The sequence below is a fragment of the Onychostruthus taczanowskii genome, unplaced genomic scaffold (genome assembly GCF_017590055.1).
Source record: "Onychostruthus taczanowskii isolate IOZ18803 unplaced genomic scaffold, ASM1759005v1 scaffold91, whole genome shotgun sequence".
In the NCBI taxonomy this organism is placed as follows: domain Eukaryota; kingdom Metazoa; phylum Chordata; class Aves; order Passeriformes; family Passeridae; genus Onychostruthus; species Onychostruthus taczanowskii.
Genome location: NW_024507105.1, coordinates 2,444,050 through 2,465,642, shown reverse-complemented (window position 1 = coordinate 2,465,642; position 21,593 = coordinate 2,444,050). Strand labels below are relative to the sequence as shown.

At 41.2% G+C, this 21,593-nt stretch overlaps 1 protein-coding gene across 1 annotated transcript; it reads left to right on the top strand.

The window, feature by feature from the left end:
* Positions 1-127: 127 nt before the first annotated feature.
* On the top strand, positions 128-19,816 carry BRCA1 (BRCA1 DNA repair associated). Its single transcript, XM_041426582.1, has 22 exons — positions 128-763; positions 1,172-1,271; positions 1,730-1,783; positions 2,136-2,216; positions 2,699-2,787; positions 3,179-3,324; positions 4,115-4,217; positions 5,114-5,159; positions 5,609-5,751; positions 6,227-9,532; positions 10,190-10,275; positions 11,801-11,979; positions 12,157-12,323; positions 12,778-13,103; positions 13,717-13,804; positions 14,350-14,427; positions 14,911-14,951; positions 15,613-15,696; positions 16,110-16,164; positions 17,330-17,403; positions 17,825-17,885; positions 18,899-19,816. The coding sequence occupies exons 2-22, from the start codon at positions 1,192-1,194 to the stop codon at positions 19,000-19,002; spliced, it is 5,391 nt and encodes a 1,796-aa protein (XP_041282516.1). The 5' UTR covers positions 128-763; positions 1,172-1,191; the 3' UTR covers positions 19,003-19,816.
* The last annotated feature ends 1,777 nt before the right edge of the window (positions 19,817-21,593 follow it).

The window sequence follows — 21,593 nt, the reverse complement described above, 5'->3', positions numbered from 1 at the left end:
TGCGTGCGGCTATTGGCGGAGCCGCCTGTCACTCATCCAGCCCTCCGCTCTGGTTGGTGGAGGGGGCGGAGCTAGAAGAGTCGCGGAACCACAACAATAAACACAGCCGGGCGCGCGCGCGCGCGCCGGGGCCACGCACGTCCGGCGACTGCACGGCGGCGGCGGCCAATCAGCTGCCAATCAGAGCCAATCAAGGCCAATCAGAGCCAAGCAGGCTGGCCTGGCCCCGCCCCGTCGAGGGGAAGGAGCCCGTCAGGGGGCGCTGCAGGGGCGCGCGCCGGTTCCGCGGCCTCGGATTGGCTGCGCGCGGCGGGGCGGGAAGGGCGCGAAAGGCGGCGCGGGAGCGCTGAGGGGAGACGGGCACGGCACGGCACGGCCTGGCACCGACCGCACCGGCACCGGCACCGGCCTGGGACTGGCACCGACCGCACCGGCACCGGCCTCGGCCTGGGCCTGGCACTGGCACTGACCGCACCGGCACCGGCCTGGGCCTGGGCCTGGGTCTGGCACCGGCACCGACCGCACCGGCCCGGCACTGACCTGGCACTGACCGGACCGGCCCTGGCACCGGCCTGGCACTGACTGCACCGGCACCGGCCGGGCCTGGTACTGACACTGACCGCACCGGCACTGGCACCGGCAGTAGCCTGGCACTGACCGCACCAGCCCGGCCCTGGCAGCGGCACCGCACCGGCTCGGGCCGCTCCGGTGCTGCCCTGGCGCTGAGGCCCCGGCGCTGCCCGCGCTCCCTCCGCCCGTGCCGGTACGCGTCTCCGCCTGCGGGCAGGCCTCGCTGCAGCGCCGGCCCCGGGAGGTTTCTCTTTGTTTTCTGGGTTTGCTGTGGCGTCTCAGGCTCGTGTGGGTCCGCCCTGGCTCCTTGGCATAGCCTGTCTGCCCTCGGCTCTGCTGCTTTCCCACCCAGCAAACCCCTCGCTGTTTTGTGTTCCTGTTGAATTCCACCTGAATAAACCCTTTCTGGGCGCTCCTTTGGGTCCAAGACTCGAGGGCTTTTAATTGCAAACGTTCAAACCCTCTGTGCTGTAAAGTGTTAAGTAAAAACAACTTGATACCATTCTGCGGTTAGAGCAGAGCAGTGGGGGAGGGAGCATAGTCCTGGGAGGCAAAAGAATTCTTGTAGAAACAAAGCTGATAATATTTCTTTTTCCTGTAGAGTATTTTTGGACGTGAAGGATGGAATTGTCAGTGATTACTATTGGACAAGTACAAAATGTGCTTTCAGCTATGCAGAAGAACTTGGAGTGCCCAATATGGTATGTCAGAGAATAATATTAGTATAGTTAATATTTTGGAGGTGTGGTTTTTTATTATCATTTCTTTGAGAATGCTTTATTAGTTCTGTGGCTTACCAGAAAGCAAAGAGATTTGTGCTTAGCACTAAACATATTGGTATTTTGTAAGGCTCAAGTCAGAAAGTGCAAGGAAAAACTTATATTCTATATTTTGCTCTTCTATTAAAACCTGAATGTGTCAGTCCTCTATTCAGTGAGGGGAAAAATATATCTGATTGGATTAGGTGATTGTTTGTAAAGCTGTGTAGGTTTTTGTCCCTTGTCTCTGAAAGGTGAATGAGGTCTGTAGTTCTTTAATGATACATTTAATGTTCATTTAATATTTTGCATTTCTTTAATGCAAACAGATGCTGAAATAGCAAAGGTTCTGGTTGAAGTCTATAACCTCTGTGCTCTTGTTTTTGTTTCCTTCTTTGTAGCCTGGATGTGGTGCAAGAGCCTGTTTCAACAAAATGTGATCACATATTCTGCAGGTGGGTTTGAAAACTTGCACGTGCAATGCAGTTTTTAATTTCCACATATAATGGTTTTGTGGTTTATAATTTTTAATTCCATATATAGCAGTTTTTATTATGTTTCTTCAGTGCTAATCATGTATTTATACTGTGTTTTGATAACTTCATGTGCAGCTGCTTGAGGGGAAAATGTCAATTCTGTAGAAGAGAGAGCTGCAACTTGAAAATGCATCAAAGGGGATCAATTAACTCACTGTAACACCAGAACAGGATTGCATCCTTGAGTCACTAAGTGGTGAATGTGCATAGTCAGTTTTAGGGAAAATAACATCCTTCTCTTTTTACCATCACAAGTGTTCTTTCTTTCTAGATTCTGCATGTTCAAACTTATCAACAAAAAGAAAAAAGGTGTGGTGGAGTGTCCTCTGTGTAAGACTGAAGTTACCAAAAGGTGAGGAAATCATCTTGGTCAGGGGGCTGGAGGATGAGGTGTTTGAGCTCTGAGGAAAGATTAACAATGGGCTTAAAATATGTTAGCATAAGAGTGAAATACAGAAGAAAAGGTGTTGTTTTAGTAAGCTGCCTGTTTCTAAAGGAGTAAATGTAGTGTCTTACCTCAATGTGAGCTTTTTCCAGGTGATGACTCCTCTCTCAACAAGTGTCTGTGCTAGACTGGTGTTTAATCCTGGCAACTGATTTCTCTCTACTAAACCTATATGAGAAAATGATATGCTCACTTTTGTGATAATTTCAATTCCCATAGTAATGGTTCTTTGGGGGAATTGTGTTGTTATTCCTTGGCAGCAATTTATTCTTGTCTCATCTTCCACTTTGGAGTTTTGCCCCTTTTCTGGTTCAGCCAAAATTCTAGAAATATTTATAGTTAGCCTGTTGATTTGTCTTAAAATAACTGAAGTGCTGATGTTATTTCAGAAGTCTGAAAGAAAATTCCAGATTTAAGCAACTAATTGAAGGACTCTTGGAAACTATCCATGCTTTTGAGCTTGACACTGGAGTGAAGTGTAAGTGCTGTGAATGTATGTCCCCAGTTTGTTTTGTGTTTTTTTTTTAAACAAGGTTTTGACATATCATGGTTATTTATAAGGTATCCCATTCTAAAATAACTAGAATTAGATCCTGCTCTTGCTAGATTATCTATGTAACCAAAATTGGTTGAGAAAATTAGTTGGCAGGATCAGGATTTTAATTATTACTTGAAGAGTGCTCAGAAAGAATAATCAGACTAGTAATTCAACAAGATTTCTTTCTTGGATAAACATATTTTAGCTGGATATGCACTAAGTGCACAGAGTCTACAAAACTCTGTTTCATTAATATATAATACTTGGGTCATATTCAGTGTAAAATTTTCTTCTTTTTTTTTTTTTTTTTTTACCTAATAACATGGTTTAGTTTTAAAGAGTCATCACTTTGCTAAAACATCCACGGAGGCCACTGCTGCTGAGTCCCTGTGTAAAGAAAGTTCTGTCATCCAAAGTAGAGGCTTCAGAAACAGGAGGAAAAGTGCTAGAGGAAATGGACAAGAAAACTTCACCTTGGTAACTGGTTTTTCCCATTTTATTTTTGTGGATTGTTTTAAAAAGTGTTTGGAATGTGTATAAGAGCATATACATAAAAGAATGAGGTAGGAGATTTTGGGTTGATCTCAGATTGTTGTTTGACCTGAGTGATCTGGACAAGGACATCTGTATGTTTTTGTTCGTTTTTCTTCCTAACCTCCTTGAGAAAGATGTTTGCATGAAATGACCTGAACTTACCCATAATATTGCCATAATACAGTCTGTTACTGAAACTAGGACTGAAAACTTGTTGCACCTGCTTGTTTCATGAGGCTGTCTAACTTTGTAGGGTTTTTACCTTTGCAGGGGCAGCATCATAACTCTGTCTTAGGATTCACAAGGCATTACCCAGCTTGGGGTATTTGCAGTGTGTGTGTGTGACTGTCCATGGCATGGTGTTTCTGTTTGCATCTGCTTCAAGCTGAATAGAATGTTAGACAATACAGAATGGAAGATCAAGCTCTTAATGATTTAATCTGTTTAAATGCATGATTCATTGTTTCTCAAGCTGAATAGAATGTTAGACAATACAGAATGGAAGATCAAGCTGTTAGTGATTTGATCTGTTAAATGCATGATTCATTGTTTTTATTGACACATTTCATTACTGCTGTGAATATGCTAAATTATTTCTGTTGTGCATAGAAGCTACCAGTGCATATGAACTAAGTATTTATATCAGCCCCCTGTTAAAGTTTAAATAGCTCTGATTTTTTTTTTTTAATACCTCACTTTTGTAAATAACTATTCCTTTCTGTTTTCCTGTCAGCAGGAAGCTAGTGTGAATATTCAGCTTGCAGGTGCCAAAATGTGTCACCCAAGGAACAAAGCCCAGAAATCTGGTTCTCAAAAGGGTACTTACATAGAGTTTGGTAAGACCTCTTGTAAATCCACACTAATTGATCCTATGTACAATGCTTGCAAAGTAGTGAAAGGTGATTATATTCAAAGTCTTTATAAACACTAATTTCTACTTAACAAAATTACAACAAAGGGACAAATTATGGCAATTCCAAGTTGGTAAATCAAAAGGCTTTTTTACATAATCATATCATGGCAAATAATGCTGCTGTAGTGAACCCTTAAGCTTTGGTGTACCCCATCCAGAGAAGGTGCAAAACATTGCAGCTGTTATAGCTAAAGGTAACCACTGTTTTCTGAAAAATGCTAAGCTTTGTCACCAGTGCTTGAGATGAGGATGAAATCTATTTGAGATATTAATATTTTTTTGCTATCTATCCTAGCTTTTCAGAGTTTTATTTTATCTGGTGTTGATTGTTAGGAGAAACAAGACAGATGCCATGCATAGTTTATTTTTTATGCTGTTCCTTCAAGGAAGGAATTGCTGCTTTCAATGGGTAGAGTTTGTTTCCTCACTTTTTTCCTTATTGCATCTGCCAGGATCAAAGGATCTGTGAGAGGCATTTGAATGTATTTCTCTAACTTCCAGCTCAGAATTCTAAATACTAGTAACTGTTTTGTGTATAAATTTAGAAATTAGAAAGCAACTTTTAGGTAATTAACTCTTAGCTATCAGTCACTGTATTTAAACACAGTTTGGTGCTGGAGCCTTGTAGATAGTTATACATAAAAATCACTATAATCAGATAAAATACTTCATAATTTAACTTGGTTTCATCTGCTAAAAGTTGAAAGCATCTGGCTCTGGAAAGGAGTAGGCATGTGAGATATTCAGATAACCACTGAATCTGGCAAGTCACCCTTCTCTGAATCATTCCAACCAGAGTAACAGATTATTTGTTTTCAGGCTCTGAATCATCTGAAGAATTTTTTAAAGAGGCAAGCAAAACTGGGTAAGTAAAAGTGATTAAGGAATTAATATTTTCTACAGACAGTAGTTCAATATTCTCATTTCCTGTGTTCTAGTTTCTTAGCATAGGACTGATGTAATTTTTAAGCTGACAAATGGTTTTCAACTTTGAGGGCATTAGGGTAGAATGGGGAGCAGTTTGCCATATTACATGCTTTAAAACTGTTTTCTAAATGTTTTGTTGTGGACATAGATCTTCCATTAAAAAGTAAGCACTGTGCTTTAAAAAGTAAATACTAAATTCAGAATTGCAAGAGAGAATCTTTTAAAGAAATGGCCTGCAACTCTGAAGAGGTCTGGTTGTGGTGTCAGTAGTGCAGCTTAACTTCTCCAGAAACTATTTCAGAGAGCAAAAAGGGAAAAATAACTATCATCTTTATTCTGTCTATTATGGTTTTATCTGTAATGAAAGTAGATTTCCTTTCCCAACAGGTTTGAAGACAAAGGAGCAGTTCAGATTTCCTCTCAAGTAAGGCTGGAAGAGCTTGAGAGTGCTGAGAAAGGGAATGAAAATTCTTCTAATGCACAGCCTGACAAGCTGTGTGCCAAAGAAATAGCACTACCAGATATCATAGGTGGGTTGTTATTTTGGTGACAAAGGTGATTAAGCCTGAAAGAGACCACAAGTTAACATTTTATTTCACATGATTTTGTATACAAAATTGCTTGCAGTCTTGTATAATGTAGTTCTGTAAATGGCTGTAGCTAATACAAGATTGTTCCTGTAGCCTAGATACAAAATGTGGATGTTGTATGCACAGGAACAGAAAGGAAGAAAAGTAACTTGAACAAAGTACAAAACTTAATCTATTCTACATGAGTTATATTACAGATGAAAAAGCACTGGCTAGTAATTAATGTAAAAATTTAGAAGAAGATGTATAATGATCTTTCTGCCTTTTTTCTAGAGGGAGATTTGTGTGGTGTAATATTCTGATTATGGGGGAAATAAGAGCAGTTCTTTTAAAACAAAGTAGCCATTGAGCTTGTTCTTGTGCTTGTGTGTGTAAAATAGAGGTCAATAATTTATCATACCTGCAAATCTAACAGGTGAAGGTGATTTCTTAAAGGAATGTTTGAGCAAGAGAAGCACTCAGAGCATCACTGAATGTGCCAAACCTGACCAAGTGAATGTGACTGAATGCCAGAGCTCTCCTTTGAGTGTTCTTGCTGTAGACCTGCCCCCAGAGCAGTGTGACAGAGCAGGTGATGCCAGTCCCACACTGGATGGGGACACATCATTCTTTAAGAACCCAGAAGAAATGGAGGGACAGCAAACCCAGCACAACAGTGAAAACCAAGAGTTTGGTTTAGAAGATAGCTCAGAGAGCAGGCTGGATAAAAGCAGGGAAATGGATACTGATGGGCAAAGTGTGGAAGCTGTAGAGGGATATGAACCTGAGAATGACTCTTCCCATGACAAAGAACTTCCTCTGGAGGAGCTGCCTCAGCCAGAGACACTTCACTCTGCCACCCTGAATAAAGTCTCCAAGAAGAGACTGAAGCAGAGCATTCAGAAAGTCAACGAATGGTTTTCAAAAAGCAATGAGATTTTGTCTTCTGGTTCTTCAGTGGATGAATCTGCTGCATCAGCTGATGTTTCAGGTGAAGGAGATCTGTGTTTATCAGATAAAGAGTCCTGTATTTCAGCAAAGACTGACCCTATGGCAGATTCCATGGAAATTGCAGCAGTGGAAGGGAAAAAGAGGTGGTCAAACCAAAAAGCAGAGGACATCAAAGATAAAATATTTGGCAAAACATACAAGAGAGAGAGGAAATCAAATCCCCCTTCTACTTTGAGAGACATTTTGCCTATTAGGCAAAAGGAAGATGTGGCTGCTGCTAAGTGCCTGACTGATTTCAGCAAAGACAGACTCAAACGAAAGAGGAAGACTGCCTGTGTCCTGCAACCTGAGGATTTCATCAAGAAAAAAGATACAGAAAAGGCAGATGAGGGCCCTCAAAGTGTTAGTGGGGGCCTTGGAGATGCTGAAAAGAAAAGATGTGATGAAAGTGTTGCTGCTAATGAGAGTCACCTCTCTCAGAATAGAGCAAATAATACATTAACAGAAGCTGAGGAAGGAGGAGAGTCCACATGGAAGAAAGCTGCTGAGAAGATCACTACCAAGCACTGTGATGGGGAACCAGAGATGTATAGCTGTGATCAGAAAAGCACCAAAAAGAGAAGTTCTGCAGCAAAAAGATGCAGGCATTCTAGCAGAACTATGTGTGCTCTACAGTTAGTAGTGGACAGAGGCTCTGTTTTCCCTGATCCAGCTGAGCCACAGATTGACAGCTATCCAAGCAGTGGAGAGCCCAGGAAAGATGATTCTGAGCAAAACCCAGTCAGACGCAGCAGAAGGCTTCAGTTACTCTCTGAAGAAATGACAAAAGAAACAAGGAAAGGAGTAAAGGGAGCCAGAAATAACAGTGATGATGGGAGGTCTGTCTCTGGAGACCAAAGGAATGTGGCAACTCACTCTGCTGAATGCAAAGACCTGTGTGAGCCTCAAGATGAGCTGAGTTACAGGCCTGTCACTAATTTGGAGGGAGGTGACCTGCATGCAAATAAAATGCAGGTTAGTCTAAAGAATTTATCTGACACTGCAGAAACTAGAAAAAGTCTGTTCAGTCCTTCATGTCTGCCTTCAAACTGTGGTTCCACTGTTCCTGATACAAGTTCTCAAGACAGTAAAATACTTGGTAGCCCCCTCCTCCTACAACTTCCTTCAGTGTCTGCTGGGGAAACTGCTTCTCACCAGACTGAGGAGGGGACTGAATCACCTATTGCTTCTCCCCCAGAATGTGGGCATGATTCACAAAATGTTCCAGGGGACTTCAAAGCTGAGGAGTTGCCAGTGGCTAAAAATGTTTTGGAATTGACTAAGGAAGCTGAAGACAGTGACTTGGACACACAGTATCTGAGGAATATATTCAGGCATTCCAAGCGCTCATCCTTCAGCCTTTTTCAGACTCATGCAGTGGCAGATCCTCCTTCTGAAACTTTATCATGTGCTGATCAGGTGGAAAATAAGGCTAGCAAACAGTTACAGCCAGAAAGCTTGCAAGAGGAGAGAGCAGCTGCTCAAAACTTGAGCAGGGTTTCTGAGAAAGAGAAGCTTAAGACCTGTGAGTCTGCACGTGTTGATCCTGTGCCTTGCTTTGCTGTCAGCACAGGAGGGGACAGGGGTGGCATTTCACAGGCTGCAGAGGAAGGGACTCTGACACCAGCAAGAGCAGGGACTGCTCAGACTGAGCACAACAGTGGATTGCTGCAGGAAGAGCAGGGCAATGAAAAGCCAGTGTCAACTGAGATAGGGATAGAAAGTGAGTTGAGACAGAATCCCATTGAAAGTGATGGAAGCCAGAGTGATCAGAGCAACTCAGAGAAGCACGATTCCAGACAAAATGATTTAAACACAGGCCAGGAAAACAGCCTCAGTTCAGAAAGCAGTCAGGCAGGAAAGACTGAATTTGATTGCACAGGACCAATTCTACATTTTCAATCCACATCAATGATTTGTTCTGCAACTTGTCAGCAAAGCCCTGCTGAATTCAGCTGTGAAGTCACTAACACAAAAAGTAGCAGAAGAGAAAGAGAACATGTAAAGGGGGATGAAGAAGAAGCAGCCCAAACTGTTAGCACAGCTCTGGAAGAACCTCTTGGAGAGAATTGTGGTCTTACAGGTTTGTCTGAAACCCCTGATGCCTTACTGTGCTCTGAAACTGACATTGAGGAGAACACCAGCTTGTGTGACACTGATAGGAAAGAGCAATCTGCAGTGTTTGTAAAAAGTGACAGTGCCCTGGGAAAAGAACTGCACAGTAGAAATGCAAGTTCTAAGCCAAGATCTCGAGGTCCTCGAAGGTCTCGAAGACGAGTGCAGAAACTGCCATCTTCAGATGAGGAGTCCTGTGAGGAGGAGGACTTACCATGCTTTAGGACATTGATCTTCAGCAAATCAGCAAGCACACCTTTGCAGACTGACAAACAAATGGCACCTGTGGTAGGGTCTCCAGTGGCAGAGTGTCCAGGGAGCCCCAGGGTGCTGCCTCACAGTGTGAGTGACGACGGCGAGGTTGTGCAGAAAGCGCCTGAAGCTGCCCTAAGTCATGTCTGTGCTTCACCAAGCCAGGAGTCAGAATGCTCTGTCAGCTTATTTTCTTCCCAGTCCAACATGTCTGAGGAATCACTTAATGGAGCACAAGAACTGAACAAACATTTGCCACAAGCTCAGGTGTCCAAACAAATTAGCAGTGGAAATGACAGTAAAGAAACTTCTCAGGATTCTGGTGAAGGGCTGAAGGAGACCAAAGATGAAAGCCAAGAAGACCCAGACATGGGAGCAAATCTAGGTACAGACCCAAGATTTTTCTCTCTGCAGCTGTGTTTATAATGTCCTTACAGCAAGGTTTTTGGTGTGTGCATGGAAATTTTGTTCTGTATGTAAGGGGGGCTTGCTCTTCTAGGAGAATGTATCAGTGTTAATCAAACAAAAAACATTCAGTGGTTTATTTCCTGAAAATTATGTTCTTCCAGTGTTCTTTGTTCAGAGCACAAATGAAGAGCCTGGGCATTAGAGACTGATGGGAATTCATGTTTGAGGGAAATGCTGGTTCTCTTACTGCAATGGGATACTTGCATTGTCAGCAAAATTTTACAGCCTATCCAAGCTTTTTCCCCAGATGAAATGTTTGTTGAAATTGGCTGTAGAATTTTACAAAATATTTTGCCTTTGTTATGGCCTTTGTTTAGGACTCCTTCATCCCTGTTGAAACACTGAATTCTGTTCATTTTGTCATGTGTGTGACATGGTATTCTTTGAAATGTTCACTTAAAGGAGATCTGTCCTAACTTCAGCATTTCCAAAACTTCTCACTATAGTTTTATAGTTTTTAGCTCTAAAACCTCCACATGCTAAGAAATTATGGATAATGTTTGTTGTTTTGTTGCTGTTTGGTGGAGACTTTTCTTTAACCCAGGGTTTGGTTTTTTTTCCCACCTTCCTCAAGGTGAAGCTTCTGGATCTGACAGTGAAATAAGTATTGTGGAGGATTCCTGTGGACCATTCTCTCAGGGTGAAATCCTCACTACACAGGTGAGTGAGTTCATGCTCTGAGTGCTAGAAGCAGCTTGCATTCCAGGAGATAAGCAAGCTGTGAAGTCAACACGGTGGAAAATTCCTTTCATCATAATTTTTTATCACTAAATTACTTCCAAAAGCATAATTAATGAGGAGCTGCAGAGCTGCTTCTATGCCATTATTTGTCCAGTTTTTCTCCCCTGGTCACCTTAAACTGCAATGGCCACAGTTTGTTATGTGCTATTGGGTACAGGGCTTAATTATGGGAGATGCTAATTAATGCATCTCCACACTTGGCCAGTGCTGCAAATGTCAGCTTCCTATATTTAAAAACTTTAATAATAGGAATATATAAGGATTTGGTGATAAGGATTAGATTTATTACAATATGATATTTAGAAGCACAGAGACTTCTCTATGTAAAGATTAAATCAAATAATTCCATATTGGAGTATTATAGATACAAGTCCCAACAGACAGTGTCTAATGAAAGGTGTGTCTAGCAGAGGATTTTTTGTCTGCTGTTAAAATCCTGAATGCTGCTCAGTGGCCCTGACTTTGTGATTTGGGCTGGAGGTTCAGTTGAGGGTTAAAGGCTTGGGTTTTTTTGTTTCACTTTGTGTTTTTCTTTGTCCTGTGTGACTTATGGCAACTCTTTCTTCAGCATTTTCAGCCCTGTGGGCTTTATGTATGTCCAAAAACAAAGTTAATTTAATTTTTGTGCTTTGTGGGTGCTTCTCCTGTTTGCAGCATCAGTGAAATGGAATCAGGTGGCAGGACACTGTTCCTGCTGTGGCTTCATGGATGGAGATACTGGGATGTGCCCAGGCTGGATGGATTAATTAAATCCCACACTGGGATTTGGGTTTGTGGTGTGGTGATGGTTCTCTGTTTGCTTGGGAGTTTTTATGGGTTCAGTAACAAAGAGGCTCCACACGGTGCCAGTGCTGGAGCTACAAATGGAACACTCAGTTCTCTGGAAATTGCTTCATCATGTAAAGGGTTTGGGTTTTTAAAAAGGTTTTTAAAAAGGTTTTTTGAAACCCTCTGAGCTGTTCTTATGAAGACCTGCCTATGGTGTGGTTTTGATCATGTAATATAATTTTTGAGGGGGAACATAAGGAAGAATATTAAGAACTGTTTTAATCCTTTAAATGATCTTTGGGCCTTTCAGTAACTGGAAAATTAAAAACTCAATGTAAAATTTAATGATGAGCATCATAGATTGAGCTGCTAATGGAGTTTGGACAAAATTACTTTCAAATAAATTTGTGCAGGAATTGTGTTGTTTTCTGATTGATTAAACTCTGAGGCACCTCAACTGAAATAACATGGCAGAAATGAGTGTGTGGTTGTTTGGGTGTTTTTGCTTCTGGTGTGGGATGTGTGCACTGTTTGTTACACTAAGCACCACAGTCACCTTTTGAACACGTGGCAAAAACTTAATTCAAAACTATTTTGCTCTTTCTAATTTTCAAGTGTTTGTTAAAGAAGTTAATCCTGAGTTTGCTTATGTTGGCATTCTTGTGCTCCTTTGCAGCAAAAGAATGCTATGCAAAATAGCCTGAAAAAACTTCAGCAAGAAATGGCTGCCCTTGAAGCAGTGCTAGAGCAGAATGGGAGTCAGAACTGTGATGTTTTACCTGTCTACAGGGAACTGCCACATTCCAGTACTGAAGGAGCATCTGAAAGGGATCAAATGAGTAAAGAAATAAACAGGTCAATGGTTTTCTTTGGAGCTTTGTGGTTTTTTATGTTTATTTCTAAATTTTTATTTTTAAAAAAATCTTAAATATCCCTGAGCTTCTGGGAAATTACAATAGTTTCACTGTTGCTACATTTTTCTGATGCTTAAAAGAGTGAAAAGGGTATTAAAATCAATTTGCCTCTCTCAAGGTCTCCAGAATTGTTGCTTCCATCTTCTAAATCATCTTCAAGGAAGAGATCAGATCTGGAGAAAGGCCCTGAGTGTGACAGTGTCCTACAGACCAAAACTCCCTCTGAAAAGGCAAAACCTGTGCAGGAGGCAGTGCAAGAACACAGGCAGTGTCAGCTTGAAGCAGGTAACACTGAAGAGAAACCCAGTGCATTTTGAATTCTGGTGGTTTTCTCCTGTTCTTTTCATGTTTTTATATATCAGCAAGATACAGCTTTTCCCTGTATTTTAATTTATGTGTTCCTGGTCATTTTAAAAAAGTGTTGCTACTTTGGTAGCCCAGCTGTATGGCTGCCCATCAAATGGGGTGTGACAGCTTTCTGACAGTAATAGGAGTTTTTCTGTCTCACTTCTAAATCCAGACAATTTGACAAATATATGCTACTAAAAGTTCCACAGGCATTCTAGTGTTTTGCCTATAAATCAGGAAAAAGTAATGACAGAGGCAAAGATGAAGTAATAAACACAAAAGGAGAGGAAGTAACTGCAGAATTTAAACCTAAAAGAGAGAGCAACAACCTTCTACCATGACTACAAGCAAAATGCAGTTTTCACAAGGAGTAATTTCTTGTTTCCTTCAGAAAATACAGAGGAGCAGAAATCTGGGAGCAGACAACACAGTGCATCTGTCTCATCAGATCTTTTTGGGAATGTGACCCAGACTCCAGATAACTCTTCCTCCTCTGTGAGGCTTTTTACCCCTCAAACTGCAGAAGCCCCAGCTGGGCCTGTGATGGCTCAGAGCACTGATAAAAGCTGTGGCCCAGGACACAAATTGAAGAGAAGTGAAAGTTTTCCTGTACCTGTTCTGCACAATGCAACTGGGAAAGAAAATACTACAAATCCAGGGGTGACCAAGAGGAAAGAAATGTCAGTTGTGGTCTCAGGTCTAAATCACAGTGAGCATGTAAGTAGATTTCAGAATTTTGAGATCACTGGTTAATAATTCCTGATTACCACTATAGTCCTTCACAGAGAGATCTCTAAGTGTAATGAAACTGATCTTGCAGGAATTGCAGGTGAGTAATGCAGCAAAGTCAAACTTTATCACTCCTAAAGCTGTGAGGATGCTGCCTGTAATGGCATGGTTAAGCTTAGTGAAATTTGAACTTTTTAAACAACCCCTGATGTCTGGGGGGAAACACATGATTGCAAAGCCTTGTAGAAAGCCTTGGGGCTGGGAGGGGCTCTTTGATCCAGTCAGTGTTCTCAGATGATGCTGCTTCACCCAAATTCTGATCCATAGGGAGCATTCTGTAAGTAATAATTCTGAGTTGCTAATAAACCTGTTTCTGCACTCAGTTTGGCTTTTGGGTTATAAAACACACACCAAGAGCTCTGCATGACTTTAGTTTGTTGAATGGTGCCAAAACTGACTTAGGGAAATGTACATTCTGTGTGCCAACACATAAAACTGGTACTTTAAAGTAACTATCCTATTACATTGTGCTCCTGCAAACTGGGGCTGTTGGGGGGTGTTAAAACTGTTGCTAACTATTATTTTCTTAACTACTTTTCAGTTGGTGGTCCAGAAGTTTGTGAAAAAAACTCAGAGCACTTTATCTAATCACATTACTGAAGGAACAACCCATGTCATAATGAAAACAGGTTTGTTGGGAGCTGGGGGACCAAACCCTCTATTGACAGACCACATAGAATTTTACCTTCAGTTTAAACAACAAGCAGACAGGTCAGCAATAAATTTAATAAGTTTGAGGAAAACATTTTGATTGTTTTCTCTCTTGCAAGTTTTTTGTTTAAGCCTGTGAGTTTTCTCATTCTATTTCAGAGAAAGTGTGAGGGCATGTTTTCCCTTGTATAATTCAAAGTTTATGTTACTTGACATTTGTTTCTTCAGCTGTTTGCTCATAATGTTCAAGTGTTGACAGCACACTAGAGTGAAGTAGTTCAGAACCAACCAAAAGGAAACAAAGATAGTTCCCAAAGAAGTCATGCTTTTTCTTATCTCTTATCTTTATTGAATAATTTTAGAAAGGGCTCACAACTGGTACATGTGATTAATTTCTGCACATTTCCTTCACTTTAGTAACATCATGACAGTGGGTTTTTGGAACCTTTGTATAGTTGTGATATTTTGCTGCTGCACTTAGCAAAGAATGTTAAAAGAGCTCTTCCTGTTGTGTGCCCTGCAGATGAGGAGCTGGTGTGTGAACGGACCCTGAAGTATTTCCTGGGCATTGCAGGAGGAAAATGGGTGGTTAGTTACCAGTGTATGTATCACTGCTCTTGGAGATCAATGGTCTTTGCCCTTCTGCCATGAGTGCAGTCTTCACTTGTTGCAGTAGAGAAAAAGGATCTCTTCATGCCCTGCCATCTGATGTTTTCCAGTGTTTCTTCTAAATAATGTAAAAGAAATTAAATTTAAGGAACACAAGCAGCAATATTGAGCTTCTGACTCTTGTGAATTACTTGCTCTTACTGTTCCTGCTTTCAGATGGCCACACTGCATTGCTCTCCACTGTGGCAAAAGCCTTTTGTCCCTCTTAATTTCAATATTTGCTATGCATGGCATCAATTAGTGTAAAATTAGTATTATTTCTAAATGGTAAAAAAAAATTCTTTAAGTATTTTGTGTTATACTGTATTATTTTAGTACAAATACCTTCAATTTAATGTAGCAATGAAGTCAGAATACTGGTAGTGGAAGAACCATTTTGCTGGATAACATTTCTTGTTCTGATCTTTTTATTTAGGGATAATTCAGTCTTTCAAAGCAGGAAGAATACTAGATGAGGTAGGTCTTCGTCTTGAGTGAAATGTCAAATTGTTAAGTAATGCTGTTAGGAGTTTATTTTTATTGTATAGACAGATGTTGTCTAAGTATTTATTATGGAATTTTAGCTCTAAAACCTGGGGTTCTGGTTTTACCAAATGCTAGGACCAAAATCCACATTTAGTGCATTCATTGGTGTTGAAGACATAATGAGTCCCCATTATTTTTTAACAGGTTATAGACATATTTTGCTAAGTGTTCCTACTGATATTAATAGATTATAGCATAGGGCAAAAGATCTATTCTTTGCTTAAGGAAATAATGTTATATACAGATAATTTCTATCAAATACTGATAGAAAATTACAGTCTGATAAAACAATAATAGTAATAATTATATTACTGATAAGACAGTTATAGTCTTGGAGTTTTCTGCTTCTTTTATTTAGTTTGCTAGATTACTATACAGCTTGAGTATAATTTATTTCTTTTAAAAATTGCCTGATGCTGCAGGGGTTTCATACTCCAGCATTTCTCTTGCAAAGCCTTTTAATTCATATTCTGAACACACTCATGGACTTTCAGTTCTGAAATCTGACATCTTCCTGTTTTGAAGCAGGACTCTGACAGGAAAGTGTTCTCAGTTTCTTAACTTCTGATTCCTTGCTTTTGTTGTGTTCCAGGAGAACTTTGAAGTCAGGGGAGATGTAATCAATGGGAGAAACCATCAAGGTCCCAAGAGGGCCAGACAGGCCCTGACTGAAAAGGTACAAGCACATCAGGGATTCAAACTCTGTCCTGCTCTGTTTTCAGGCTGTGCTGGCTGAATTTCTGGAACTTCTCCCAGTTTCTCTGCTATTCTGTGCACACAGAGTTGTACAAATTAATCATTTTTGATGCATGAAGGGTGAGCTCTGTCAGCAGCAGAGCAGACATTCTGTAGGGGCTCACTAAGCTTGGAGTGAATGCTGTCTTCCTAAAACAAAGGGTTAGTGGTCTTTAATAGTCTTTTAGTTTTATTCTTAAATTCTTTTGGTTTGTGGGTTACAAAAAGCTTTGGATGTGCTTTGTGAAATAGTCATAACTTGATAGCAAGCCCTAGAAGTGCAATGAAAACAACATATAAAGCACTGCTCTTTAAAAAACCCCTGTGAATTCTAACATGTTCCTTGCTTTGCAGATCTTTAAAGACTTTGAGATCTGTTGCTGTGGACCCTTCACTGACATGACTACAGGTATGGTGTTTTAGTGGAATTGGTTGAGTGGTTAAAATAAAAAATATTTGGAAGGACATTGTGCATTCACCAGAATTTTACATTTGACCTCTTCCTGGATAATTTTTTACCTCTTTTCCACTGTTACTTTTAAAATACCTACATGGGGTAAGGTGTAGATAAATAATTTTATCCATTTCTGTCTCCAGATGGAGTGGAAATGCTGTTCTGTTCTATTTGGATGTCCTCAGACAACCCCCTGGCAATTTTGCTGCATTTCAAACTAGGCCTTTTATCTAGTTTTATCTCTGATTCTGTAGCACTGAAGGAAAAGCATTAATGTCATGCTGCCTGGTAATTGTTATTGATGGTTTTGATCACTCATATTTGAGTATTTTTTCTTCTATCTTAGTAAACAGTTCCTAAATATCCTTTTCCTAGCAGTTGACACATCCACATTGTAGCCTCCTGTCTATAGGAACAAGTGTTAAAAGTGAAACACTTCAACAAAGCTAGAACTTAATACATAAAGAAAAAGCTGTACAGGATAGCTTCATTTTTTACTTTTAAAATTTAATAAACTATGTTACAAGTTTTTGAAAAATTAATTATAATTTTTCTACTTCAAATATTTGTACCTGACTTGCCATTTTTGTGGCTTATTCAGCAGATATTTTCTGATTTGTCCAATATAACTTTATTTTTGACTGGGTGAAATACACTCAGGTTTCTTGACATTTACAGTAATTGCTGCAAAGGGAGCAGTGCTTTCACCTGCTGCAATGATCCTCAATTTTGGCTCTTATACTTGAGAGACTCAATCTCCTTCACTACCAATTCAACAAATTGGTGCAAATTAAGTACTTTGGCTACTTTTGTTAATGAGAGATAATCACAGTTCAAACGTCTCATTTTTAATTTCCATTTCACCTCTTGCATCCTTATGATAAGAGGAAATAAATTGTGGCTTTTTCAGGGTTTGGTTTTGTGCAGACCTGTCTGGGGGGTGAGGGAGGGGGGAGTTGATGTTCCCTAGCAGGTTTGGAAGTGAAAGGATTCTTTTTTTCTGCTGAGGCTGACATCTCTTTCAAGTGCTGGTGGTTTGTGAGCTGGAACAAACACTTAGGGAACAGCGGCAGCTTCAGTGTGATGTAAAACACTGACTGATTTCATCTGATTCCTTCAGAGCATCTGGAGTGGATGGTGGAGCTCTGTGGTGCCTCTGTGGTGAAGCAGCCTGACCTGTTCACACCCACAGCAGTAAGTGCTGAGGAGTTTTTACCCTCCCACGGTTTCCAGAGCTGTCTGCACAGCCTGGCAGTGCCCCTTGGCTCTGCAACACAGGCTGCCTTGCAGTGGAGACATGATTGGTGTTGGCCAGATCACTAATTTGTCCTGAAATTAGCACTGAGCCTGCCCTTTCCAGCTCCAAAAGCCTTTTAGTGACTGAGTGTAGTCACAGGATTTCTGGAGAGAATTCACAGAAGAGTCTGAGGAGCTAATGTCTTTCTCCCTCTACTTAAATTCCTCTCTGAAGTGAAACTCTGAAGTTAGCCCAGTTATTGCTCTCTGTAAATACATAGGAGAATTATATAAGAACAGACAACAATAAAATTTTTATTTTTTACTTTTTATTATTTATTTCTTTTTTACATTTTTATTTTTTATCTTAAAATCCTAGAATTCTACTGCTGTTGTGGTTGTGCAGCCAGATGCTTGGAAGGAAAACATGGATTGTAGAGGTAAAGCAACATTTTTCTGAGCTGCTTTCTGGTACACATCAAGTGTCTTTATCACACCTGTCCTTTTAATAGGATTGTAGATATCAGAGGGTTGTAGAGAAATCAAATATCAGAGGGTTGTAGAGAAATCAAAACTCTACTGCACGTGGAGATGGAAGTATGTCTTGTAAGAAAAATCTAGAAGGTCAAAGTGTGCTGTCTCAAGAACCAGCAACAGTTTGAAGAGCTGCTCTGGCAGATGAAAGCTATTGCCTCAGTTGTCCTCTGTGTATCATCAGCTTTACAGAAACTTTTCTAATTGAATAGTTTTTAAAAGGTGGGGAAGGGTGTCCTTGGAGGACCAGTAAGGTCTAGGAGACAGCCTCAGATGGAACAAGATTGCCTTAGTCTGAAAAGGTCATGTTAAAAAGCCTTAGCAGATGTAGTTTTGCATTTTTTTCTTTTAAGCAAAATGCTCAGGAGTAACCATGAGGCTTTAAAAGTGCAAGTGGGGTTCTGGAAGGAATTGGAGCTAGTTAGGCTACACTGAAGTCCAACAAAACAGTGGAGCAGGATGATGATGTAAAAACCCAGCTGTTTCCATGGCACTGGAGAAAGGAGAAAATAAAAAGATCCTGGGATGAGGAAGAAGAGCCTGAAAACACTTCAGTAATTTTCTGTTGCTTCTCATAATGACACTCATTGCTTGTCACACACTCAGTGTGTCTGGGCAGACAGGAGCCAAAGCTCTGCCACTGAGGTCCTAAATGAAAAGATAACATGTGCATTTTTTGTTTTTAGTGTTTATGTTGTGGTGTTCACTGCTTCCTGCTTGGCCAGCTCTGCTCTTGGAGCCCAGCATGGCCTGCCTTGCTGAAGGCACTGCCACAGCTCAGCTTTTTATCAAGCCCTTTCAAACATCACAGATAAAGCAGACAGCTTATACTGAAAGACACCAGCGGCCTCACCTTAAGCTTGTTTGGAACTCCTGATAACAGCTGCATCATTTGTTTCTTTGTGTCTTTGTCTTGCAGCAATCCAGCAGCACAGCAAGGTTGCCGTGGTAACTCGGGAGTGGGTCCTGGACAGCGTGGCTTGCTACCAGTGCCAGGAGCTCCGTGCTTACCTCGTGTCCTAGGGGTGAGCAGCAGCTCTCAGTCACCATAAAATTACTGAAACATTGCCATCTAGAAGGTGGAATTGCCCACTGTTCTCTAAAGCTTGACATTAGCTTAAAGGACTATGAGATTATAAATGTTAAACAAATTTTAGAAGTTAGAGAATGTAGTATATGGCCTCCTCAGAGAAATGGTGATATATTGTTTGCCTCTGTTTAAATACTTGGGGACAGATATTTAAAAGAGGAATATTGGGCTTGGGGTTTGAATGAAAACATACCTGCACTCTGGAGTAAGCTCCATATTTTCATTTTGCTTAAACACAAACCCTGAATGCTATTTTGTGATTATTAATGCACCAGCCTTGGCCATTGATTGATTATGGCTGTGTTGAAAACTCTACAAACAGCTTTCCTGTTGTGCATCACAGTGCCAGCTCACCCTAACCAGAAACACAGGTATGCTCCTCAAAAATGCAATGATTGAATCCAACAGAAGGCAATGCTTAAAACCAAGTTTAAAAGGCTTAAAATTTAGTACCAGTGCTGTCAGGCTGATTTCTGACAAGAGTATGTGGCACTATGAAAGGATAATGAATAGATGCATTTTAGTATCCTGGTGACCCATGATAAGCCCAAAAATATCTGCTTCTAATAGTCCCTGCTTGTAAAATGAGGCTGCAAAGAAATTGGCTTTTTATGAAAGAAAATGTCTTGCTTGTTTCTGTTGCCAAGCAATTCAATTTCATATCTAATTTTGTACTTTGAGAGCAGAACTGCTTGTTTAAAAAGCAAAAAAAATGTAGCTAAGTTCTTAAAATTGTTTTGTGATAAGATGCTGCTGTCTTGGAAAGTTACAGAAAGTCTGTTTATAAATATTTGAATGCACAAAAGAAATAAAATTATTTTGGCAAATATTTACCTACTTGTTTAGCTTTTATGTGAACCAGGCTCAGTCTCTGCATTGAGGCATACGTGAACAAATACCTTAGTCCAACCTCCTGAAATGGGGAAGGAAGTGGAGACTTACTAGAGAAAGTAAAAAACGTAAATGAGAATTTCAGAGCTGCAGTCAGAACTGCAGTTGCTATCAGCCTGAGAAGTGAAAGTGTTATCAACTCTCTTGCAGCTGCCGAGTGCAGGTAGGCTGATCGGGCATTGCTGCTGGCAGTGTGGGAGCTGGAAGCTTTGCTCAGCTCTGTTCCCTCCTGTGTGAAACACTGCAGGGCTGCTCAGCACAGCCTCACCTTCAGCCTGCTGCTGCTCTTATCTCCGCAGCCCGTGCTGGCAGTGGCCATTTGATAATCTACAGTTCAAAGGACAGCTGGAGGCAACAACTAAATACTGCCTGTTGGGTGCAGGAAAAGGCCAGGAAAACTGCTTTGCTTTGGCCATTGTGAAACTGTCCCCCAGATGTTGGTGCAAAGATTGTTTTTATCAGGTCAGGTATCAGCTCCAGCTGGAAAATTGTCTCCAGGAATGGCACCCACCGTGCTGCTGTTCCTCCTTGGAGGTGACTAGATGTGTGGAAACTCTGTTTCTGTGAAGTGTTATCTGAGAACTTTGCTAGTGATCTCCATCTGGTGTAAGATTTGAATGAGGTGAAACGATTTCCAAACAGCTGAAGCCAAGGAATGCTTCCAGAGGAGCAGGCAGGGTCAGGGGAGCTGATGAAGATATGGAACCCATCTGCACTTCTCCAGTCACATTTCCAGCTTTGCAAATAAAGCCCCAGCCCCTGGAGTTTCGGGGCACTCTCTGGGTCATTCTGTAGGTCAGGCTCCAGCTCCATTTCTTCTCTGCTCGTATTCCAGAGCAGCTCTGTGATGCTTTGCAGGGTGGGAAACCTGAGGTGGATGCAGTTTTGGATGCAGCCAGGTGTGCCTGGGCTGCCCACTGCCCTCAGCAGCAGGGGCTGGGTCCTGTTCCCTGGAGGGAGGGAGGGAACCCAGGCAAGGTCAGTGAGTTTGAATTTCCCTTGCCTTCTTTTGAAGCTGTTAATTGCTTCAGTTTCTAAAGCAAAGGAGAGGAATTGGCTACTTAGGGGCAACAGAGTGATAGGAAAGAGGTGTGCTAATGTCTTTACAAACACTTCGATGGGTGAGAGGTGGGTGTTAATGTCTATCTAATTAAGAAATGACAGATTAAGACTATTTAAATAATATTAAATCATTATTCAGAATGATTAAATTCTTTTTATTTTTGTGTAATTATTTTTACTTGTGTAGGAGCCAGTGCCTGGCATGGCTGCAGCTGTGTCTCCTTCCCCTGAGGTGTTGGTGACAATCCCTGGCTCCTGATCCTCACCAGAAGGTTTTTACCTGCCTGGCTGAGCCATGCCCTTTTCTGCTGTCCTTCACCCAGCCTTCAGCTGTGCAGAGTAACAATCACCTGTAGTACCAGGCAGGCTCTTCAGAAATATTTATCCTGGATCTTGTCTGATGTAGCACCTGAGTTCTGGAACAGTCCAAAGCTTTTGAGGTGTTCTGGGGTTTTTTTCTGCCTCCTCAGCAGCACAAATGAGTTGAAGCATTGCTGTGGGACTGTCTTACCCTACCAGAAATTTAACAAGCTGTGGGGACAGGGAGGCAGAGGAGGCAGAAGCTGGCCAC